The following is a 22,350-nucleotide window of genomic DNA, read 5'->3' as shown; positions in this document are numbered from 1 at the left end:
CAATCTGTATTCCAAGCTCCGTTAAGACCACTTTAGGATATTTATTAGCCAGCTGTGGACACGTTCTAATTGCACTTACTATTCGTAACTACACAATGGGCTATCTATAATATGCCAATCCTGAGTATCGAAAGCCGGGTTTCAGCTTTTCTTCAGTCTTACCGCTAAACCACTGGATAGTGGAGGTATATAAAAAAGTGAAAATCCCGAATCGAGTCACAACTCCATAAGATGTTACTTGGTTTGTTTTGAATTTCTCGCAAAACTACAGGAGGTATATTTACGCTACCCGTCCCTAAATTAGAGTGTAAGACTAGAGGAAAGGCAACCAGTCATCACCAACCACCGCCAACTCATGGGTTACTCTTTTCCAACGGATAGTGGGATTGACCACACATTATATCACCCCCACGGCTGAAAGGACGAGCATGTTTGATGTGACGACTCCATAACAACTCTCATTAATATCACACAAAGAATTCCCTATCACATGCAGGTAAAAAGACCTCTAACAAATAACCTACTGAGATGGGATTACCTTAAGGGAATCGTCTTCTTTCCATTCCATGACCTCCAGAATAATGGCCGCCAACATGTTGAACCCTTGACAGTACCCCACAGTCTTGTTCCAACGTGCATACGCCAATAATACTCGTTTCAACAGGGCTTGGTTCAACTCAGCCTCTTCTCCACTAAACATACTACATCCTGTCCGATGGAGGTCCTACAAGAAAACTCAGAGTTGAAGAAATGGACGACGAATCTATTTATAATATATATATGCAGTTAAAATAGAATATATAGAAATTAAATTATAAATTATTATATAGCAAATACTGTCAATACGTAAATAATGTACTGTATGTTCAATATTTGTTACTGTTCAGTTTGTTTTGAATTTCGCGCAAAGATACACAAGGGCTATCTGCGTTAACCGTCCCTAGTTTAGCAGTGTAAAATTAGAGGGAAGGCAGCCAGCTAGTTATCACCATCCATCTCAACATTTAGGCTACCCTTTTACCAACGAATGGTGAGACTTACCGTCACATTCTGAGAATCAAAAAATTATTCACAAATTAATACATGATATGACCGCCTTTATTTTTCAGAAGATCGTTAACCCGCTTTGGCATCGAGTACACGAATTGACTGCAATCTTTACTAATTTTTGGATCGCGGTACCACACCTCAATTATGACCTCAATAAGCTTATCTTTCGTAGTACAGTCTTTTCCCCGAAGTCTTTCTTTACAAATCACCTAAAGCTTTTCAATTGGATTTAAGCCCAGAGAGTTTCCAGGCCAGTCCAGCACCTTTATTCGCATTGTAGTCATAAAATTCTTCACAAGTTTCGATGTGTGGCACGGAGCCAGATTTTGCTGAAAAATGTCAGATCCATCTGGAAATCTCTTTTTCAATTCTGGAACAATTCTTCTCTGCAAAACTTCTGTGTACCGTGGTCCTCGCATCATACCTTCTACGAGATGTAAGCCTCCTACGCCATAGTAGCTGAAAAAGCCCCAAAACATCTTCTTCGAGGGATGTTTTACGAACTGATTGATGTGAGATTCTCGAAGTTTCTCACCTGGAGATCTGCGAACATGTACGAATAAATGAGTCTCGTCACAGAATAACACCTTCCTCCATTGTTCTTGCGTCCAGTTCTTGTATTTCAGTCCCCATTGATACCGTTTTTTCTTCATTGAGTTGGTAAGAAGTTGTTTTTTGACTGGTCTCCTTGCCCTTCTAATGCAATTTCGAATGACGTAATATTCCTCAAAATGTCGTCATATATCCCAAACATAGATCGACCGTACTGCAAAACACGGCTAATGATGCCATCTATGTGAAAAAAATGACTATTAAAGGAAATCAGGGGTCCAGCGAGCCTACACCGGCCGCCATGCTGAAAATGTTGTAAAATAACCATTTGTTTCAATTAATTTGCACAAGGGTGTATTTCTATAACGTTAAACCTAACATGAATTTATAGAAATACAAGCTGAGTGCGTCACATGACGCGAAGCAATAACTGATATTTCTTTTCAAACTTGTTCAAACAAATATGTTTTCTGAAAATAAATTTTAATCTAGTAACAACGTGTGTATAGATAAAGACTGTCCTGCTTCTAGTGTTCCATGAAAAGCACTTTTCTTATGTATATTTGGTTATCTCCTTTACTATTGATTGAAATTAAGCACAAAGCTACACAGAGGATTATACGTAGAGCCAATGGGGGCTCTACTTTAAGTTTGATCGTTTGTTTTTTGAATTTCGCACAAAGCTACTCGAGGACTATCTGTGCTAGCCGTCCCTAATTTAGCAGTGTAAGACTAGAGGGAAGGCAGTTAGTCATCACCACCCACCGCCAACTCTTAGGCTGCTCTTTTACCAACGAATAGTGGGATTGACCGTCACATTATAACGCCCCCACGGCTGGGAGAGCGAGCATGTTTGGCGCTACGGGGATACGAACCCGCGACCTTCAGGTTACGAGTCGCACGCCTTAACACACTTGGTGCCAAATTTTATGCCGGGCCAAAATTTATGTGCTTTCTTATAGCATTCCGCTGACAGGAATTGAACCCCTTATTTTAGTGTTCTAAATCCGAAGACTTAAGTTTGATTTGGTTTGTTTTGAATTTCGCGTAGAGCTACACGAAGGCAATCTGCGCTAGCCGTCCGTAATTTAGTAGTGTAAGACTAGAGGGAATGCAGCTAGTCATCACCACCCACTGCCAACTCTTGGGCTACTTTTTTACCAACGAATAATGGGATTGGCTGTGACATTATAACGCCCCCACGACTGAAAGGACGTGCATGTTTGGTGTGACTGGATTCGAACCCGAGACCCTCGGATTATGATTCGAGTGCCTTAACCATCTGGCCATGCCGGGTCTTCTACTTTAAGTATTATTTGATTAATATTTTGACTTCTCTACATTTTTAAGTTAAATTTAAATTTTCTTCTTGATAAATCATTGTTGGTTGAAACACTAGAAAAACTTATTCTCAAAGACATATTCCTACGAGGTCAATTGCTTGACTGCAAATTATTAACTGTTATGGTTAAAGCAGTGAATTTTATTATGAATTTCGGGGTTTTCTCTTTCGACTGTCTTTCTTATTTTGGTTGTGTTATCCTGCTGAGCTGAATAAGCATAGAGTTGTAAGCGAGGGTTCCGATGAATAAAACTTAATAACGTTGAATCAGTGTGTCCTCTTGACAACCAAGCAAACGCAATGGAGGGAATTTGAGCTCATGATTATGATTATATAACCAGTTTTAGCTTACACAGTTCAACCACACAGTATTGTTGTAATGTTGTTGTTTTGTTACTAGCGAGTTCTTTCGAGTTATCTGAACAAGTTAATTCAACGTCCAGTATGCGTAACAATAAATTATTTTCATTTATTCTTTAACGTTGCTTTACACACTTGTACACTTTGTACATTGTTGTAGGCCTACATTTACACTCACGCTTTCTGCGATATTGTAAAGAAAAAAGAGGGAATATAATAAATTGTACAAAGTAACTTAATATACTCCATAACTAAGACAGATCCAAATACATAAACACAATGATTAATTCATTCAACCGGCTGAAAAACAACCATCTTTTGTTGTTTTATTCCAAACTTACTGGTTCATCCGTATTTATAATCTAATCGACGTACTAGATATTTCTTAAAGTCTCTCGGTCATTAATAATCCAGAATATTTTTGGGCTAACTTCATCATAAATTAATTCGCCCTCTAGCTAAAATCTAAATTATGTATATCTTATAACAATATTTTTGATGTAGATTCACTAGTAACAGGTGAATTTTAGAATGTGTAAGCACGTAGCTCACTCCAGTGTTATACAAACACACTTCTTGGACATACCGGTTATTTAACCAAATAAAACTCGATTTTAAAACTTTAAGTATGTTTGATTTTCTTCTCTTTGATAAATATTACACAAATCCTCTTTTAAGATTCCTAACTATCTTAGTCAGCTTCCAAACGCGTCTCTCTGTTTTTTATTTGAAAATACTTCCACATTTTCAATGTTGTTTTCTTGACACCAGATGGACATACATCGTGATGAGATTCATGTCAACATAACACATACTACTGCTCTGTCGGCAAGACCACAATTTCGTCTTTTGAAGTACAAACACTATAGCTTTGAGTTTATTCGGAAATCCCATGGCAGTTACGTTCATTGGCTGTTGTTGAGATCCACTAGTACTTCCGAAGCAAGTGTTTTGTTTGGTAAGTGGCATTCTTTTGTAAAAACATTCAGGTTCAGGTTCTTTCAATCACCTGGTTACACGAGACGAAACAAATACACACAAAGAACCTTCTTGGACAATTTATAAGTAGTGAATGTGTTAAGAGTATACTTTCATATAAGTTATAGTAGTGAATGTGTTAAGAGTATACTTTCATATAAGTTATAGTAGTGAATGTGTTAAGAGTATACTTTTATATAAGTTATAGTAGTGAATGTGTTAAGAGTATACTTTCATATAAGTTATAGTAGTGAATGTGTTAAGAGTATACTTTTATATAAGTTATAGTAGTGAATGTGTTAAGAGTATACTTTCATATAAGTTATAGTAGTGAATGTGTTAAGAGTATACTTTCATATAAGTTATAGTAGTGAATGTGTTAAGAGTATACTTTCATATAAGTTATAGTAGTGAATGTGTTAAGAGTATACTTTCATATAAGTTATAGTAGTGAATGTGTTAAGAGTATACTTTCATATAAGTTATAGTAGTGAATGTGTTAAGAGTATACTTTCATATAAGTTATAGTAGTGAATGTGTTAAGAGTATACTTTCATATAAGTTATAGTAGTGAATGTGTTAAGGTATACTTTCATATAAGTTATAGTAGTGAATGTGTTAAGAGTATACTTTCATATAAGTTATAGTAGTGAATGTGTTAAGAGTATACTTTTATATAAGTTATAGTAGTGAATGTGTTAAGAGTATACTTTTATATAAGTTATAGTAGTGAATGTGTTAAGAGTGTACTTTTATATAAGTTATAGTAGTGAATGTGTTCAGAGTATACTTTCATATAAGTTATAGTAGTGAATGTGTTAAGAGTATACTTTCATATAAGTTATAGTAGTGAATGTGTTAAGAGTATACTTTTATATAAGTTATAGTAGTGAATGTGTTAAGAGTATACTTTCATATAAGTTATAGTAGTGAATGTGTTAAGAGTATACTTTTTTATATAAGTTATAGTAGTGAATGTGTTAAGAGTATACTTTTATATAAGTTATAGTAGTGAATGTGTTAAGAGTGTACTTTTTATATAAGTTATAGTAGTGAATGTGTTCAGAGTATACTTTCATATAAGTTATAGTAGTGAATGTGTTAAGAGTATACTTTCATATAAGTTATAGTAGTGAATGTGTTAAGAGTATACTTTCATATAAGTTATAGTAGTGAATGTGTTAAGAGTATACTTTCATATAAGTTATAGTAGTGAATGTGTTAAGAGTATACTTTTATATAAGTTATAGTAGTGAATGTGTTAAGAGTATACTTTTATATAAGTTATAGTAGTGAATGTGTTAAGAGTGTACTTTTATATAAGTTATAGTAGTGAATGTGTTCAGAGTATACTTTCATATAAGTTATAGTAGTGAATGTGTTAAGAGTATACTTTCATATAAGTTATAGTAGTGAATGTGTTAAGGTATACTTTTATATAAGTTATAGTAGTGAATGTGTTAAGAGTATACTTTCATATAAGTTATAGTAGTGAATGTGTTAAGAGTATACTTTTATATAAGTTATAGTAGTGAATGTGTTAAGAGTATACTTTTATATAAGTTATAGTAGTGAATGTGTTAAGAGTGTACTTTTATATAAGTTATAGTAGTGAATGTGTTCAGAGTATACTTTCATATAAGTTATAGTAGTGAATGTGTTAAGAGTATACTTTCATATAAGTTATAGTAGTGAATGTGTTAAGAGTATACTTTTATATAAGTTATAGTAGTGAATGTGTTAAGAGTATACTTTCATATAAGTTATAGTAGTGAATGTGTTAAGAGTATACTTTCATATAAGTTATAGTAGTGAATGTGTTAAGAGTATACTTTTATATAAGTTATAGTAGTGAATGTGTTAAGAGTATACTTTTATATAAGTTATAGTAGTGAATGTATTAAGAGTATACTTTTATATAAGTTATAGTAGTGAATGTGTTAAGAGTATACTTTTATATAAGTTATAGTAGTGAATGTGTTAAGAGTATACTTTTATATAAGTTATAGTAGTGAATGTGTTAAGAGTATACTTTTATATAAGTTATAGTAGTGAATGTGTTCAGAGTATACTTTCATATAAGTTATAGTAGTGAATGTGTTAAGAGTATACTTTTATATAAGTTATAGTAGTGAATGTGTTAAGAGTATACTTTCATATAAGTTATAGTAGTGAATGTGTTAAGAGTATACTTTCATATAAGTTATAGTAGTGAATGTGTTAAGAGTATACTTTTATATAAGTTATAGTAGTGAATGTGTTAAGAGTATACTTTTATATAAGTTATAGTAGTGAATGTGTTAAGAGTATACTTTCATATAAGTTATAGTAGTGAATGTGTTCAGAGTATACTTTCATATAAGTTATAGTAGTGAATGTGTTAAGAGTATACTTTTATATAAGTTATAGTAGTGAATGTGTTAAGAGTATACTTTTATATAAGTTGTAGTAGTGAATGTGTTAAGAGTATACTTTTATATAAGTTATAGTAGTGAATGTGTTCAGAGTATACTTTTATATAAGTTATAGTAGTGAATGTGTTCAGAGTATACTTTCATATAAGTTATAGTAGTGAATGTGTTAAGAGTATACTTTTATATAAGTTATAGTAGTGAATGTGTTAAGAGTATACTTTTATATAAGTTATAGTAGTGAATGTGTTAAGAGTATACTTTTATATAAGTTATAGTAGTGAATGTGTTCCAGTATACTTTTATATAAGTTATAGTAGTGAATGTGTTCAGAGTATACTTTCATATAAGTTATAGTAGTGAATGTGTTAAGAGTATACTTTTTTATATAAGTTATAGTAGTGAATGTGTTAAGAGTATACTTTCATATAAGTTATAGTAGTGAATGTGTTAAGAGTATACTTTTATATAAGTTATAGTAGTGAATGTGTTAAGAGTATACTTTTATATAAGTTATAGTAGTGAATGTGTTAAGAGTATACTTTTATATAAGTTATAGTAGTGAATGTGTTCAGAGTATACTTTTATATAAGTTATAGTAGTGAATGTGTTCAGAGTATACTTTCATATAAGTTATAGTAGTGAATGTGTTAAGAGTATACTTTTATATAAGTTATAGTAGTGAATGTGTTAAGAGTATACTTTTATATAAGTTATAGTAGTGAATGTGTTAAGAGTATACTTTTATATAAGTAATAGTAGTGAATGTGTTAAGAGTATACTTTCATATAAGTTATAGTAGTGAATGTGTTAAGAGTATACTTTTATATAAGTTATAGTAGTGAATGTGTTAAGAGTATACTTTTATATAAGTTATAGTAGTGAACGTGTCCAGAGTATACTTTCATATAAGTTATAGTAGTGAATGTGTTAAGAGTATACTTTTATATAAGTTATAGTAGTGAATGTGTTCAGAGTATACTTTTATATAAGTTATAGTAGTGAATGTGTTCAGAGTATACTTTCATATAAGTTATAGTAGTGAATGTGTTAAGAGTATACTTTTATATAAGTTATAGTAATGAATGTGTTAAGAGTATACTTTCATATAAGTTATAGTAGTGAATGTGTTAAGAGTATACTTTTATATAAGTTATAGTAGTGAATGTGTTAAGAGTATACTTTTATATAAGTTATAGTAGTGAATGTGTTAAGAGTATACTTTTATATAAGTTATAGTAGTGAATGTGTTCAGAGTATACTTTTATATAAGTTATAGTAGTGAATGTGTTCAGAGTATACTTTCATATAAGTTATAGTAGTGAATGTGTTAAGAGTATACTTTTATATAAGTTATAGTAGTGAATGTGTTAAGAGTATACTTTTATATAAGTTATAGTAGTGAATGTGTTAAGAGTATACTTTTATATAAGTAATAGTAGTGAATGTGTTAAGAGTATACTTTCATATAAGTTATAGTAGTGAATGTGTTAAGAGTATACTTTTATATAAGTTATAGTAGTGAATGTGTTAAGAGTATACTTTTATATAAGTTATAGTAGTGAATGTGTTCAGAGTATACTTTCATATAAGTTATAGTAGTGAATGTGTTAAGAGTATACTTTTATATAAGTTATAGTAGTGAATGTGTTAAGAGTATACTTTCATATAAGTTATAGTAGTGAATGTGTTAAGAGTATACTTTCATATAAGTTATAGTAGTGAATGTGTTAAGAGTATACTTTCATATAAGTTATAGTAGTGAATGTGTTAAGAGTATACTTTTATATAAGTTATAGTAGTGAATGTGTTAAGAGTATACTTTTATATACGTTATAGTAGTGAATGTGTTAAGAGTATACTTTTATATAAGTTATAGTAGTGAATGTGTTAAGAGTATACTTTTATATAAGTTATAGTAGTGAATGTGTTAAGAGTATACTTTTATATAAGTTATAGTAGTGAATGTGTTAAGAGTATACTTTTATATAAGTTATAGTAGTGAATGTGTTAAGAGTATACTTTCATATAAGTTATTTCAGTTTTCTACTAACATGTTTTATTCAAAACTTTTTTCCCTAAATACGTGATACTGTCACACATCACTACGTTAATACCTTTCTGTCTGTAACTAATACATGATAATTTAAAGATCCGATGGTCTGTTCATGTTATGAGCGAATTCAGGATGAAATTCCATTCAACCATTTCTATAAACAATATTAGCGAGAATTTGTAGTTGGATGAAGAACGTTGTTGTAGAGGTCGCTCTACAAGAAACAGGTTAAGTGTAAGGAAAACTTGTAGTGTGTAGACGGTTTTTAGTATGAAGAGCAAAATGTTGCACATTATTAAAAACTGTTAGCGAAGCTTTAAAACCTGAAGACAATTTCTTAACGTAGGCCGTTACAAGTAGAATATAAGTCACTTACCGTAAGTAACAGTAAATGTCGGAAGAACACCTAGCGTGACGAACAGAGAATAGGAATGAAACTAGTCCTCTAAAACTAAGTTAGTATGTTGGTCCACATGAAACAATTGACTTGTTAGTTGGTTTAGCTCTCAATTCTAATATAACACCTTTCAACCTGTCCTTTCTAACAATGAAAAGACTTCAAACGGTTTGTTCTTTCAGCTATCGTATAAACTCACTCAGAAGTGCCCTAAGTAAACTGGACACTAATTTCTGCCATCAAAGGAAGTGCCGCAGTAAACATATTATAACATGTAATTAGGGCTTTACCCACACGCCTTTCTACTGTTTGAGAACAAATATTTGAGGGAGTATAATTAGATATTATGCTGTTTGTTCAATTCCTGGTGAAATAATTTGAAACGCGTGATTGAATCAGTAAGAAATCCAACACGAAGATCAGGTAACTGATACAGATTAGTCACGTGGAACGTGAGCCAAATTAATCTTCTGTATTGCAAGGTGTGAGAGTCATCTGATGGGAATTTGTTCTCTTTCTCTGCACTTGGTAAACACAATTATACATCCACAGAAGGCATTATCCATTGTCTTTGCACTCTAGATATGTATTTTATTAAAATCGTTTCAAGTTAAGACAACCATCTAGAACCCTGTTTTTCTCAATTTGATATTTTTGAAAACATCAGAAAGAAACTGCTGGCCAAAAGTAATTATAAAACACAACAAATAGCTGTTTATTATTTGTGACTGTTAATTTACAAGAAGTCGTCTTTGGTTCGACTAGATGTTTCTCATAAACTGCAGGAAATACATCCAAGAGAGTCGAACACTGTGAAAGTGACAGTTAATTAAGCAGAACAGAAAAAAAATGTTAATGACAGCCCTTCGGAGAAGTATAAAATGAATACTACGACACATTAGATCTCACTGTAGAAGTGTACTAAAGAGGATTTCAACAGGTGCACGACACACTAGATCCCAGTGTAGAAGTGTACTAAAGTGGATTTCAACAGGTGCACGACACACTAGATCCCAGTGTAGAAGTGTACTAAAGAGGATTTCAACAGGTGCACGACACACTAGATCCCAGTGTAGAAGTGTACTAAAGTGGATTTCAACAGGTGCACGACACACTAGATCCCAGTGTAGAAGTGTACTAAAGAGGATTTCAACAGGTGCACGACACACTAGATCCCAGTGTAGAAGTGTACTAAAGTGGATTTCAACAGGTGCACGACACACTAGATCCCAGTGTAGAAGTGTACTAAAGAGGATTTCAACAGGTGCACGACACACTAGATCCCAGTGTAGAAGTGTACTAAAGAGGATTTCAACAGGTGCACGACACACTAGATCCCAGTGTAGAAGTGTACTAAAGAGGATTTCAACAGGTGCACGACACACTAGATCCCAGTGTAGAAGTGTACTAAAGTGGATTTCAACAGGTGCACGACACACTAGATCCCAGTGTAGAAGTGTACTAAAGTGGATTTCAACAGGTGCACGACACACTAGATCCCAGTGTAGAAGTGTACTAAAGTGGATTTCAACAGGTGCACGACACACTAGATCCCAGTGTAGAAGTGTACTAAAGAGGATTTCAACAGGTGCACGACACACTAGATCCCAGTGTAGAAGTGTACTAAAGAGGATTTCAACAGAAGAAACAGACGTCACGAGCACAACATATACTTTTATTGCCTTTTATTTGTTCTTCTTAAAAAGAAAATAGAAACATTGTAAACGCCGGGAGGGTTTTGTATCGGGATAGGAATTTATAGACATTTTTCTAACGCGCTGGTACAACTGGCGCCACCTCAGTTACGTTCATGTTAGTCATAAAGTGAGAGAGAAGAAACGTGTTCCAGTGTTAGAAAGATAAGTGTCTACCTTTCCTAATTGGTAGAATGTTACGATGTGTTAAAGTAAAATGTTACCACATTCAATAGATTTACTAAACAATTCACAGTCGCTTTAAAAGTTGTAACAATCACGTTCAAAGCCTGAACTTCAACATAATGAGGCGTTTAGACAGTAAAAAGTAAACTACTTTCAATAACAAGTGTCGTGTTTACAGTAACAAACACAGACCAGATCTTCCAGTTACAAGTGTCCCGTTTACATTGAAAAACACAGAACTGATATTCCAGTAACAAGTGTCATGTTTACAGTAACAAACACAGTCTAGATATTCCAGTAACAAGTGTCATGTTTACAGTAACAAACACAGACCAGATATTCTAGTAACAAGTGCCGTGTTTACAGTAACAAACACAGACCTGATATTCCAGTAACAAGTGTCATGTTTACAGTAACAAACACAGACCAGATATTCTAGTAACAAGTGCCGTGTTTACAGTAACAAACACAGACCTGATATTCTTGTAACAAGTGACATGTTTACAGTGACAAACACAGATCAGATATTCCAGTAACAAGTGTCGTGGGATTCCTGAAGTGAGACTCTACAAGTGCCACAGATGACATACAGTAAACTTATTCCAGGTGTTGCTGAGATAAAAATGGCTTCAACTGATTAGTTATTTATTCACATGTTAATTTCTTTATAAATCTTTCTAGACAGTATTTTTGTCGGTAACAAAGAAAATGAGATTATTTCATTTATAAACGCCATACTGATGACATGTCACTATACACAAATGGCCTTTTCAGTTTGTGGTCAACTGGTCGTCCTGTTTGTGTAACACTGATATATTGGTCATTTTGCCTCAAAATGGAGAATGGTATATCTGTACCCCGAGTTTGGAGTTTGTAGATGTGGCCTTGCATAACGAACAGACTTACAGACTCACAGACACACACACGCAATTTTCTAACAAAGATTTTATTTCACCCGTCTAATGGTTAGTCCACATATATTAAACAACAAAAGTACATATGAGTGCCTGTACTGAAGAGAAAGGTGTAGTGTTTAAGAATGTTAACAATAGTGAAATGTAACATTGGTCCGAAATTAGAGGTTATCTTGTGTCAAGTTTGGTTCTGATTGGTCAAAAAATGTGGAATAACGTTTACTTATACAGATTAAATGAACGTTTGCTTGTAAATTTAGACTTTGACTGAAACTTGTGTAGCATGTTGAACTATCAGTATAAGCATCCTTTTTCCCTGAGTAATAATAAGTAATTAGATAACGTACAGGCTTATTTAATACATTAATAAAGAATTATCCAAGTCGAATTGAAACTTATGGCATCCCTAATAGGCAAATAACGACCGTTGATAAGGAATACGCGCGATATTAGTTAGGCCAAAAATCATTTCTTATTGAAACAAAACCATTTCCCGTGAGACGAATACACATGGTAACAAGCCAACTGTATCGTGCACGCCACTACACGTTGTAGTTGAACCACAACAGTCTAGGTTGCAGACGGTGAATTATTGTTCCGTCTATCATTCGTAACAGTAGTCCCTCTAGAACAACGTGGTTTTCGTTGTTTTAACACGCTGTTAACTCCTTATTAACTTCATTCTACTGTTCCAGTTTGATAAAAATATTATTTTCATCTATTAAGCTTTATGTTTAAGCCTCAATCCAATCCATTACATGTTATCTAATACAAACAAATTCACGACACAGTTTTTAATGGGCCTTTATTTAGTATCAAGACAAGTTAATGGAACACAGAAAGAATTAATGTATATTGTCAAAAATAACCCAGAGCTGTCAGACACCGTAACAGTAAATAATGTTATACATCACCACAGTTAGCTGAAATATACATCACATCTAATGGTTTTCCAAATTCAAATATCTCTTAAGAAGCTTTGGCTAAAATACAAAAAAAATGTCGAACTCCTATCAAGGAGAACAAATGAAATATCTGAACTAGTTCGTCAATTCAATAAAAACAAACCTAACATCTTTTGTTTGATAAAAAGTAAAATACAAAACCCTTGTTTTGATTCCCGTATTGAGAAATACAATGGATTTCTGAAGCATCTTTTAACTAGTTGATTGAATGGTCAAGCTGATGGATTTATCTTAACAGAAATGTTCAAAACATCTGTTTTACAGTTTTTCACTAGCTGTCTTATCCACATTATTTCAAGTACCCTTGGCATTACCCCCTCTTCTTTAGATTAAATGCAATTTTCTGAAAGGATATTTTTGTTTGCATTGTCTACAGTTTTTATTTAGTTTTCTTTACGAATTTCACGCAAAACTACACAAAGACTATCTCCGCTACTCGTCCAGAATATTTGAGCCGATAAACTAGATTGAAGGAAACTAATCAATAGCACCCACCACCAACTCTCGGGCTACTCTTACAGAATAAAGAAGATACAACGAATACATCAAAACCGGTTTCTCTTTTCTTCTTTCTTTCACCAACGTGGTATTGTTTACTAATATGAAAATGACACAGTACTAACTGTCACATTTATTTTTGGAGGGTTAAAGTTTTGTTTATGACGAAGCTACCGAGGGATAAGGACATCTGCTGAAAAACAGCCGGCGGACCCACCGCCAACGCTTAAGCTGCTTTTCTAAGAATAAACAGTGTGATTCACCGTCACATTATAATAACACAAAGGCTGAAAGGGCGAGCATGTTCGGCGTTTAGTTCGTATCTCACAATCTCCAGATGGTGATTCGAGCACTCTCAGGCGTAGTGCAAATGATGCAGCTTAAACAGTTAGATTGAATTTTAATAACCATTTACTATCAACGTATTTATGAGCTGGAAATAATAAAGAATATAGAAAAACTTCCTTAACTTTTCTCTCGCAGGTAACCAGTTGGATTCTAACATCTTAAAGAAATCCGTTCGAAGTTTTTAAGTTTTTAACAGCACCCACTTTGTAATTACATGTTTCATTCAGTTAAACTTACTTTGATGATTTGAGATCCAAGACGGTCATCATCAGAGTTTGTTTTTTCGTTAAAATACAATTTCTTTGTTGCTTCCCAGTCGATTTTCTGCTTTTGTAGATGTCTGTCACCCAAGGTTAGCCATAGCTGAAACAGAAAACTTGTTAAAATGAAGAACAAAGAACACTACTAAAATAATTAAAAAGCTACACTGGAAGTCATCTAGCCAATGAAATGTTTCTGTTATTCGTATAAACCAATTATCGACGTTTGTTAGATTATCAGTAATTGTTTTTTTTTTATAGAGAATGCAGTGAACGTTTCAGTAATAATACATTAGAATAATTAAATAGTTTCCTGTTTAGTAGTAAAAAAATAGCTTTGTTTCGACTTATTAATTATTAAAAATTCACACAGTACTGGGTTAAAGGCCGAAACAAACATAGCGTTACATTAAGAATATAGCAAAAGAAACCTTAAGGCGAATACCTTTCCATTGTAAAAACAGTTGAACTAAACAAGAAATGTGAGTAAATAGTTAAGTTAGAAGAATGGTAACACAAACTTTTATATTATAAGAAAAGTCACTAAATCCAAATACTAAATATTCGACAATATAAGAAATTGTAATTTAAACAACCCTGTCATAAGAGGTGACGAAGGAAGATGTATCTTTCAAAACCTATACAGTTGTGGAATTTATTGTATGTTTCACTCGTAAATTAATATAATGAACAAAGAAATAACTTCAACATTTTAACTCTAAATTAGGTTTCGTCTCAATAAAATGTTCTTCTACAGTAACATATCAAGGGGAACTTCAATATGTTCCAAAAATATTTACAATTTAGTTATGTGAAGGAATTTGAAAACACTTTCGTTCAAACCTGGCAAATATTTAATACTGTTTTAGTTTCTTTCAGATAATATTTATATTACATGGATAACTCTCCATAGACGTCACTAGAAGCAAAAAACTGGTCCGTGTTGTAGCGGAAAGTGATATAACACAAGTTCTGACTTGGATATGAAGACAAGAGACATGGTATAAAAACGGTACTCAACCACGGTCTAGACAAATGTGATGTGTCTTCCTTTCAATTCCTTCAATGCCTTCATCCATTCCAGACCTTACAATACTATAGCTTCTTTCCGCCAAACTGAGAAAGTCGGCTATTACCCAGTAGATACGGACGTTGCCATTAAATCATCAACCGTGAACATGAGAAGAGACGAATATTTCGTCTTACTGTGTTGAGTGTTGCCAGAAAAATATCTTTACATCTACTACTTTAACAAGTCGGAAGTCTTCAATTTAGACCGATCGAGTTCCTATCTTAAAACATTCTACCCTTTTCATGAGAAACACTTTTCGTGAAATAGAACAGATATGAAAATCTTAGGGTTACAACTTTGTCACTGACTTACAGATCTGAAGTAAACCACGAGAAAAGTCCAACATAAAAAAGATTTTGTATTACTCATATAAAACTCTCAGGCTAAAAACTCCTTCTCTCTACGAGATCCCGAAGATAAACATTTTTCAAGTTTATTTGTTGTTTCTGAACTTCGTGCAAAGCTAGACAAACGTTATCTACGCATAAGGCTAACCTAACTTGGAAATAAAATTCTAGTGGAAGGCAGCCAAGCCTAAACTAACTGAAGTAATAACTAGATGGAAGACAGCCAAGCCTAAACTAACTGAAGTAATAACTAGATGGAAGGCAGCCAAGTCTAAACTAACTGAAGTAATAACTAGATGGAAGGCAGCCAAGCCCAACCAAACTGAAGTAATAACTAGATGGAAGGCAGCCAAGCCCAACCAAACTGAAGTAATAACTAGATGGAAGTCAGCTAAGCCTAACCTAACCAAAGTAATAACCAGATGGAAGGGAATCATTAGGAACTCCTGTCTGATTTAATAGTGAGATTTGACTGCCACTTTAATAACGCCACTAAAGTAACAAATTACGCATTGCACGAGGCAAGGAGCTGAAAGTTTTCACATCCACATGTCTGATTCTCTAACCAGCCGGCCATGACCGGTCCACCTCAAAAAAATTCTACGTTCACTGAATCGGTTTCAGTGAGAAATGAATCAATCTGACTCCTTATCCATTCTTGTAGACGACCTGTCCAACGTTACTCCCACCAGTATCTTGTCACACATCATTCCCATCAGTATCCTGTCCCACGCTACTTCCACCAGTATCCTGTCTCACGTTACTCCCACCAGTATCCTGTCCAACGTTACTCCCACCAGTATCCTGTCCAACGTTACTCCCACCAGTATCATGTCCCACATTACTTCCACCAGTATCCTGTCCCACGTTACTTCCACCAGTATCCTAAAGCCGTATTCTTTTAAAGGAATATTTTCTTACTTTATTGGTACACCACAGAACAAAGTGTCACCTAAAATACAGCCGACTCTCAACTGTACTGCAGAGACCCTTGAACAGAGTAACTCCTGAAAGGACAACTTATACAATTCGTCATGGTTATTGCACTTATGTGACTCGAATCCATTTCTTTGAGTTCTTAATTAACTGGTGGTATATAAAGTACTACACACAGTTATCAACGGTTCACTCCACTAATCAGATTTACCAACTCACCCGTTTCCGGAATTCTTGTGGTATTCCCCCAGGGAGTCGCGCCACCATTCTCATGGCGTCGTGCCACTGAACGAACCCACTGTCTCCAGGGAAAGACGTCGTGCTTGTTTTAATATCCAGGCCTGGAAACATCGTGATAACAATACAACTTGTATAAAATATTACCTAACATTACTCACATGTTTGAAATTTATATTCGACCAAAAGCACAGCTCTACTAACAGAAAGTAGGGTGTAGTACACGTCTTATTACGTCTTGCTACCAAATAGCTCTTATTGGTCAATCTATACAGTAATATTCACTGTACAAGTTTTCGGACTTAGGGAAAGTTAAATAACATATGGTTTCGTTATTGTAACACAATAAGTAGGTATTGTCAGGTACTTTTATCACATCAAAGTCTTCTAACATTAAAGTAGGGATAATTCTCCCTTCATTCGATCTACGAATATAAGAATATGGTAAAAGTAAATGTTCATTTTATAAAATTTAAATTTCTGCCAAGGGTATAACCTGTATCATTTTAATTTGGTTTTCAAATACAGAGGAGTTATACATTTGGAGGTTCAATGAATTCCAGTTTCATTAAACGTATGTGTGAAAACGATGTGAGAGTCCCTATCTTCGTCATGACTCGTGCTGATGACAAACATCCCAAGGTTCACTGATGATAACAGTAACTACACATAATGATCCCTTCCGCAATTATGATCATCTACTCACAATGTCAAAACGTACGATCTATGTATTCACTATGTCAGAACATATGATCATCTATTCACTATGTACAATCACACCTGAACGTACTCTTATATTAATATTATCCGAGTGACAAACGGATTGTACAAACATATCTGAACGTACTCTTATATTACTATTACGCGAGTGACAAACACATCTGAACGTACCCTTATATTACTATTATCCGAGTGACAAACGGATTGTACAAACATATCTGAACGTGCACTTATATTACTATTACTTGAGTGACAAACGGATTGAACAAACATATCTGAACGTGCACTTATATTACTATTACTTGAGTGACAAACTGATTGAACAAACACACCTGAACGTACCCTTATATTATTTTATTTTACGTATGGATAAAAAGTAATGTATGTTCACATTACATTCAAGATTCACTAGACAAATGACATTAGGCATTATAGGTGACCTTTGACCTTTACTTTCTATCTCAGTAAAACTAATCAATACAGCATGTATCTACGGGAACAATTAGAGGATAGACTTGACTCTTATCGTATGCAGCTACGGGGACAGTTGGAGGACATACCTGACTCTTATGGTATGTAGCTAAGGGACAGTTAAGAGGATAGACCTGCCTCTTTTCGTATGTAGCTACGGGGACAGTTGGAGGATATACCTGACTCTTATGGTATGTAGCTAAAAATTCGTTCAGTCAATTCGTACTTTAACAGTGATAGACACAAGTTTATTTAACAAATGTTTACATCTTGAAAAGTGGATTGTTTCTGGCCCTGTAGCTTTGTTAGTTTATCTAAATTTAAAGGGTTAAAGTTAAGAAACAAGCCACAACTTTAAGTACCAGGTTATTAAACTTCCAATATATGGTGGGCATGTGTAAATAAAATAAAAATAAGCAATGATTACCGGAAGTTGCTATCGTTTGTAAACTGTACTTTATGATAAGATATCTTTATATTAATATAAATATCTTCACATCTTTCCTGCTCGGATTCAAATCTTTCACTTCCGTTTTTCTTTGGCTTTGAACTCCAAACTTTTAAAATTATTTCACTAATGTAATTAACATATAAATACTGTGTTCAAGATAAACGTGGTTAAAAGGATTAATTTCTTAAGTTCTTCAAATACTATAACAGAAATATTAACTTATAAGCAGGTTCTGTCTTCTCAGGCCATAGATACTGTGTAGACTGTCTTTTGATGGTTGGAGTTATTTACATTCCAGAGTTGTGAAGCTAATTGTATTAAACACACTCGATCTTTTTATAGTCAGATCAATGACAGTGTTTTCCTTTAATTATTTATGTGTTCGTAGGGAGAACGAGAAACGAAACGGACACCTAAGGGACATTCAATCGAACCGCCAGGTGGAAATAAACATACGCCTCGTGCTCTGGATGTATTCATGACGTCAGATACGTGATTCACGAGCTATCACTTATCAAAAACAAGTCTACATATTCTCACAAACAGCCACCTAAAGTTTATGTTTCTACTGACGAACTACCCTTTAACAACTATCAAAATATAGAAACATCAATTTAGAACGATCTCACAGAGAAAGTGAATTACGACAATTTTCTCTGTATTTACGTAACACAACAGCATCTTTATCATCACCGGATACCTGCTGAAGAATATTGTTGGTAAAGTAAATATTTTAGAATAATTAGAGTGAAATTATATTTTTTTAAAAAAAGTACAAGTTAATAAATATAAACCAGTGTGTCCATTTACACTGATACGAACCAGGAAAACAGCGACACCTGCAACGCACTTACACTTACATGCAACCGTGACAACTGTCATAACGGGCTCAAGTTCCACAGATTAAAAATTAATTTAACGATTCCTTGCAACAAATGCCACGTAAGAAAGCAATATTATCAGATCAAGAATTAGTTTTCATCGTTTCTCACAGACCACGAGTTAAACAACAACTCGTGATGCTCTAACATATAATGACAACACTACAATAACTTCTAAACCTACTTTGAGATAACTTGTATTTTCGGTCAGGTTTTTACAATACGATGCAGTATGTGAAGTAGAGAATGATATATAAACAGGTCAATTTAACTCATTTAAGTTATCTCGTCATTATGACGAAGACTAATTACCATTAGTGAAAGCAAGTGTCTAAGTGTCAGAATATATGAAGCTCTTACTATAGAAAATACGTTTAATTACATAAGTTCCATAACATAAATGAGCTTACCACTTATAACATGGTTGATTGTAGTCGAAGGGTTCATGGTTCGTATCTCGTTGCAGCACAAACAAGAATCATCTTTAGGATATCAGTAATAGCAAAGGAACAGAACCGATAAATCGATTAATTCTAATCAATATCAGTTTTTTGTTTTATAGTACTACATCAAGTTCTTTCTAAGAGTATGTAATTAATTATAATAATTAATGGTTAATGTTTAATTCCTATCTATGTACGTATAGACTGATAAAGGAAGTTATACTGAAACATGTACAAAACCATCGATTAAATCCATAACTGACAAGCCAATTAATTACTTGAAAGTGTGTATCAATACCGACAGTGCGGTTTAGAAACAGGCTTAAACACGGTCTATTAGTTTCAAAACAAACCTTTCTTTAAACCAGTATTACTCACATGGTTCCTAGTCCCCCGCATGGGGTTTTAGTTTCAATATATGTATGGCAGAAGAAACAGTTATACAGGGGCAAACCTATTTCATTTCGATACAAAATAAACTGTATTTAATAAAGATGGCCCTGTTTATCACAATACAGTGACTATATTAAAAAACAAGTCACGAGCGTGAGAATTTTCTAAAAGTGAACATTTATAGTCAGGAACACATTAGTCCTCGAAACTAATCAGCTTTCGACGACGCAATTATTTGGACTCTTACACACCAACTATAATATATGAAGGACAGAGGAATACTCCTGCTATCGTGTTTCTCCGAAAATAAGACAGGGCTTATATTAATTTTCACTCCAAAATATGACACTAGGGCTTATTTTCGGGGGATGTCTTATTTTGATATATTAAAAAAATGAAGTTACAAAGTAAAACTATTAAACTAACCATTTAAAATAAACTATTATTAAACTATTAAACTAACTGATTAATACTTAAACAAACTAATTAACTAACTATTAAACTAATTAATAAATTATTTTTTTTTTATTTCTTTCCTCTTCCTGCCACTCTTAACTAAAGCTTATTTTAAGGGTAGGGCTTATATTAAAACTATCCCCAAAAATCACACTAGGTCTTATTTTATGGGTAGGTTTTATTATCGTAGAAACACGGTATTTAAATAGCCAATGGTCCTTTTCGAATAATGAATAATAGTACAATTTAAAAACATTTTGCAATCAATTAAGAAAAAAAACATTACTTGCTACGTAATACAATTTATTTCGGATGAGTCTCCGATTTACTACGTTATGTACGTTACCTATTATTATATCAAATAACGAGAAATTTCAATTTGAGCTTAGTAGTTAATTAAGTTTCAATATGTATTAAATGTATGTTATTTGCCAATAAGATTAACACACACAATTTTTTTAACAGAAGTATATTTTAATATACAAACATAAAAACAATACAATTTATAATAACGGTTATTACTAAGAGTTATTATAAATGATGGTTTATACACACAAGTTTACAAACTTAAAACAATACTGTGTCTTATTACCGGTTTAGAACTGAATACCTTATCAAATATTCGTGTGACGAATAAATTAATTCTGAGTTGATATTGTTACAATCTGGCTTAAGCTAGCTTGCTGTCGTTTCTTGATTGGTCTCGCACCACTAACAAATTCACTTCTTACAGATGAAGCATTTAATGTTCTTATGATCTAAGTATTTAATGATCTAAGGTGTACTTGGTAGTGTTAGGGAAGCATTTCAAGTCTCCAGCAATTTGTCAATCAGCATCACGTCAAACTTTTGTGCGAATTCTCCGCTCTACTGATAGTTCTCCAAGTGTTTTTTAAACACTTTTTTTTATCAAGGTTGATATATGGAGTGTTATTAAAACGATTTTTTTCTAGCATATATTGCATGGGGTACTATGATATTTATTTCAGAACCTAAATTTAATCAGTATGTTCATTCAAACAGAACTACCCTTATAACATTTCCTTGGTACAAGTATATGGGAACTCTAAAGAATGACAAGTATTCTCACCTTGGTTCATTCAACTACCAACAGGAATCAGTGTTAAAATTTACATTCTGTAATGGTATGGAAGAACAGAATAGAAAAAATGATAAGATATTATCTTATCCTAACACTTTTGCAGAAGTTCCCGTCAACGCAAGGACTCTGCCAGACTTTCTTAACTGAAAAAGTGGATTAGATCTTCTTTTAACACGGCCATAGTATCGTGCCACAAATCTTGGACCTTACGATCTATAGCCTACCACGCTTACCATCAGCAATAAACTGGCTTGAACCATTCCACTTGTCATACAAAACTTGAGTTGTTTTGTAAGATCGGTAGTTTATAACATGTTTTATTGTTTGTCTCTGTAACCATTTAACCAGTTTTATGAGAGGAAAAACAAAAATATACTCATTTCTGTTCAGTTCTGAACTCTGCAGATCCGTTGAAGATATATCGACAGATAAGGAGAAAGCACGAATAACAAAACCATAACAAAATACCATAAAATAGCACACAGTATTTCTAGGAATTTTGTAATCAATACCTGAAACCTTGTCCTCGTTACTGGGAATATAAGGAAGTTAATTAATAAATCAACGCAAGGGTAAACAAATATTCACATGATAAGACTCACTGTTAAGGAATGTTAAACATCAAGTAGAAAAAAGAAAGATGGAAACAGTACGTAACTAACATTGGTAGAAAACAAACAATCGCTTTGTATTAAATGACAATAATATTAAACGAGCAGAAAGTATAAAAACAGAAGATCGCTATAGAAGGTAGTTAACTCAGCATTATTTAAGCTCTCATTGTTTACGTACATTTAAAAATTAACAGCTTCTCTGCATTTAGAACGCCA

General features: G+C 33.3%; 2 protein-coding genes across 3 annotated transcripts in view; one reads left to right on the top strand and one right to left on the bottom strand.

The window, feature by feature from the left end:
- Positions 1–22,350, top strand: part of LOC143239685 (pleckstrin homology domain-containing family G member 7-like) — a 406,704-nt gene that overhangs the window by 203,302 nt on the left and 181,052 nt on the right. The window lies entirely within an intron of this gene.
- LOC143239688 (TBC1 domain family member 30-like) overlaps positions 1–22,350 on the bottom strand; it is a 54,359-nt gene that overhangs the window by 13,978 nt on the left and 18,031 nt on the right. For both annotated transcript variants that reach the window (XM_076481064.1, XM_076481063.1), the window contains 3 exons: positions 16,586–16,707; positions 13,989–14,114; positions 539–724 (listed from right to left, as the gene is read on the bottom strand). In XM_076481064.1, coding sequence (XP_076337179.1) covers positions 539–724; positions 13,989–14,114; positions 16,586–16,639 — 366 coding nt within the window. In that variant the 5' untranslated portion in view covers positions 16,640–16,707. The remainder of the gene's footprint in view (positions 1–538; positions 725–13,988; positions 14,115–16,585; positions 16,708–22,350) is intronic.

The sequence above is a fragment of the Tachypleus tridentatus genome, chromosome 13 (assembly GCF_004210375.1).
Source record: "Tachypleus tridentatus isolate NWPU-2018 chromosome 13, ASM421037v1, whole genome shotgun sequence".
Taxonomy (NCBI): domain Eukaryota; kingdom Metazoa; phylum Arthropoda; class Merostomata; order Xiphosura; family Limulidae; genus Tachypleus; species Tachypleus tridentatus.
The sequence above is the reverse complement of the archived record's forward strand: the minus strand, read 5'-3'. Positions and strand labels throughout refer to the sequence as shown.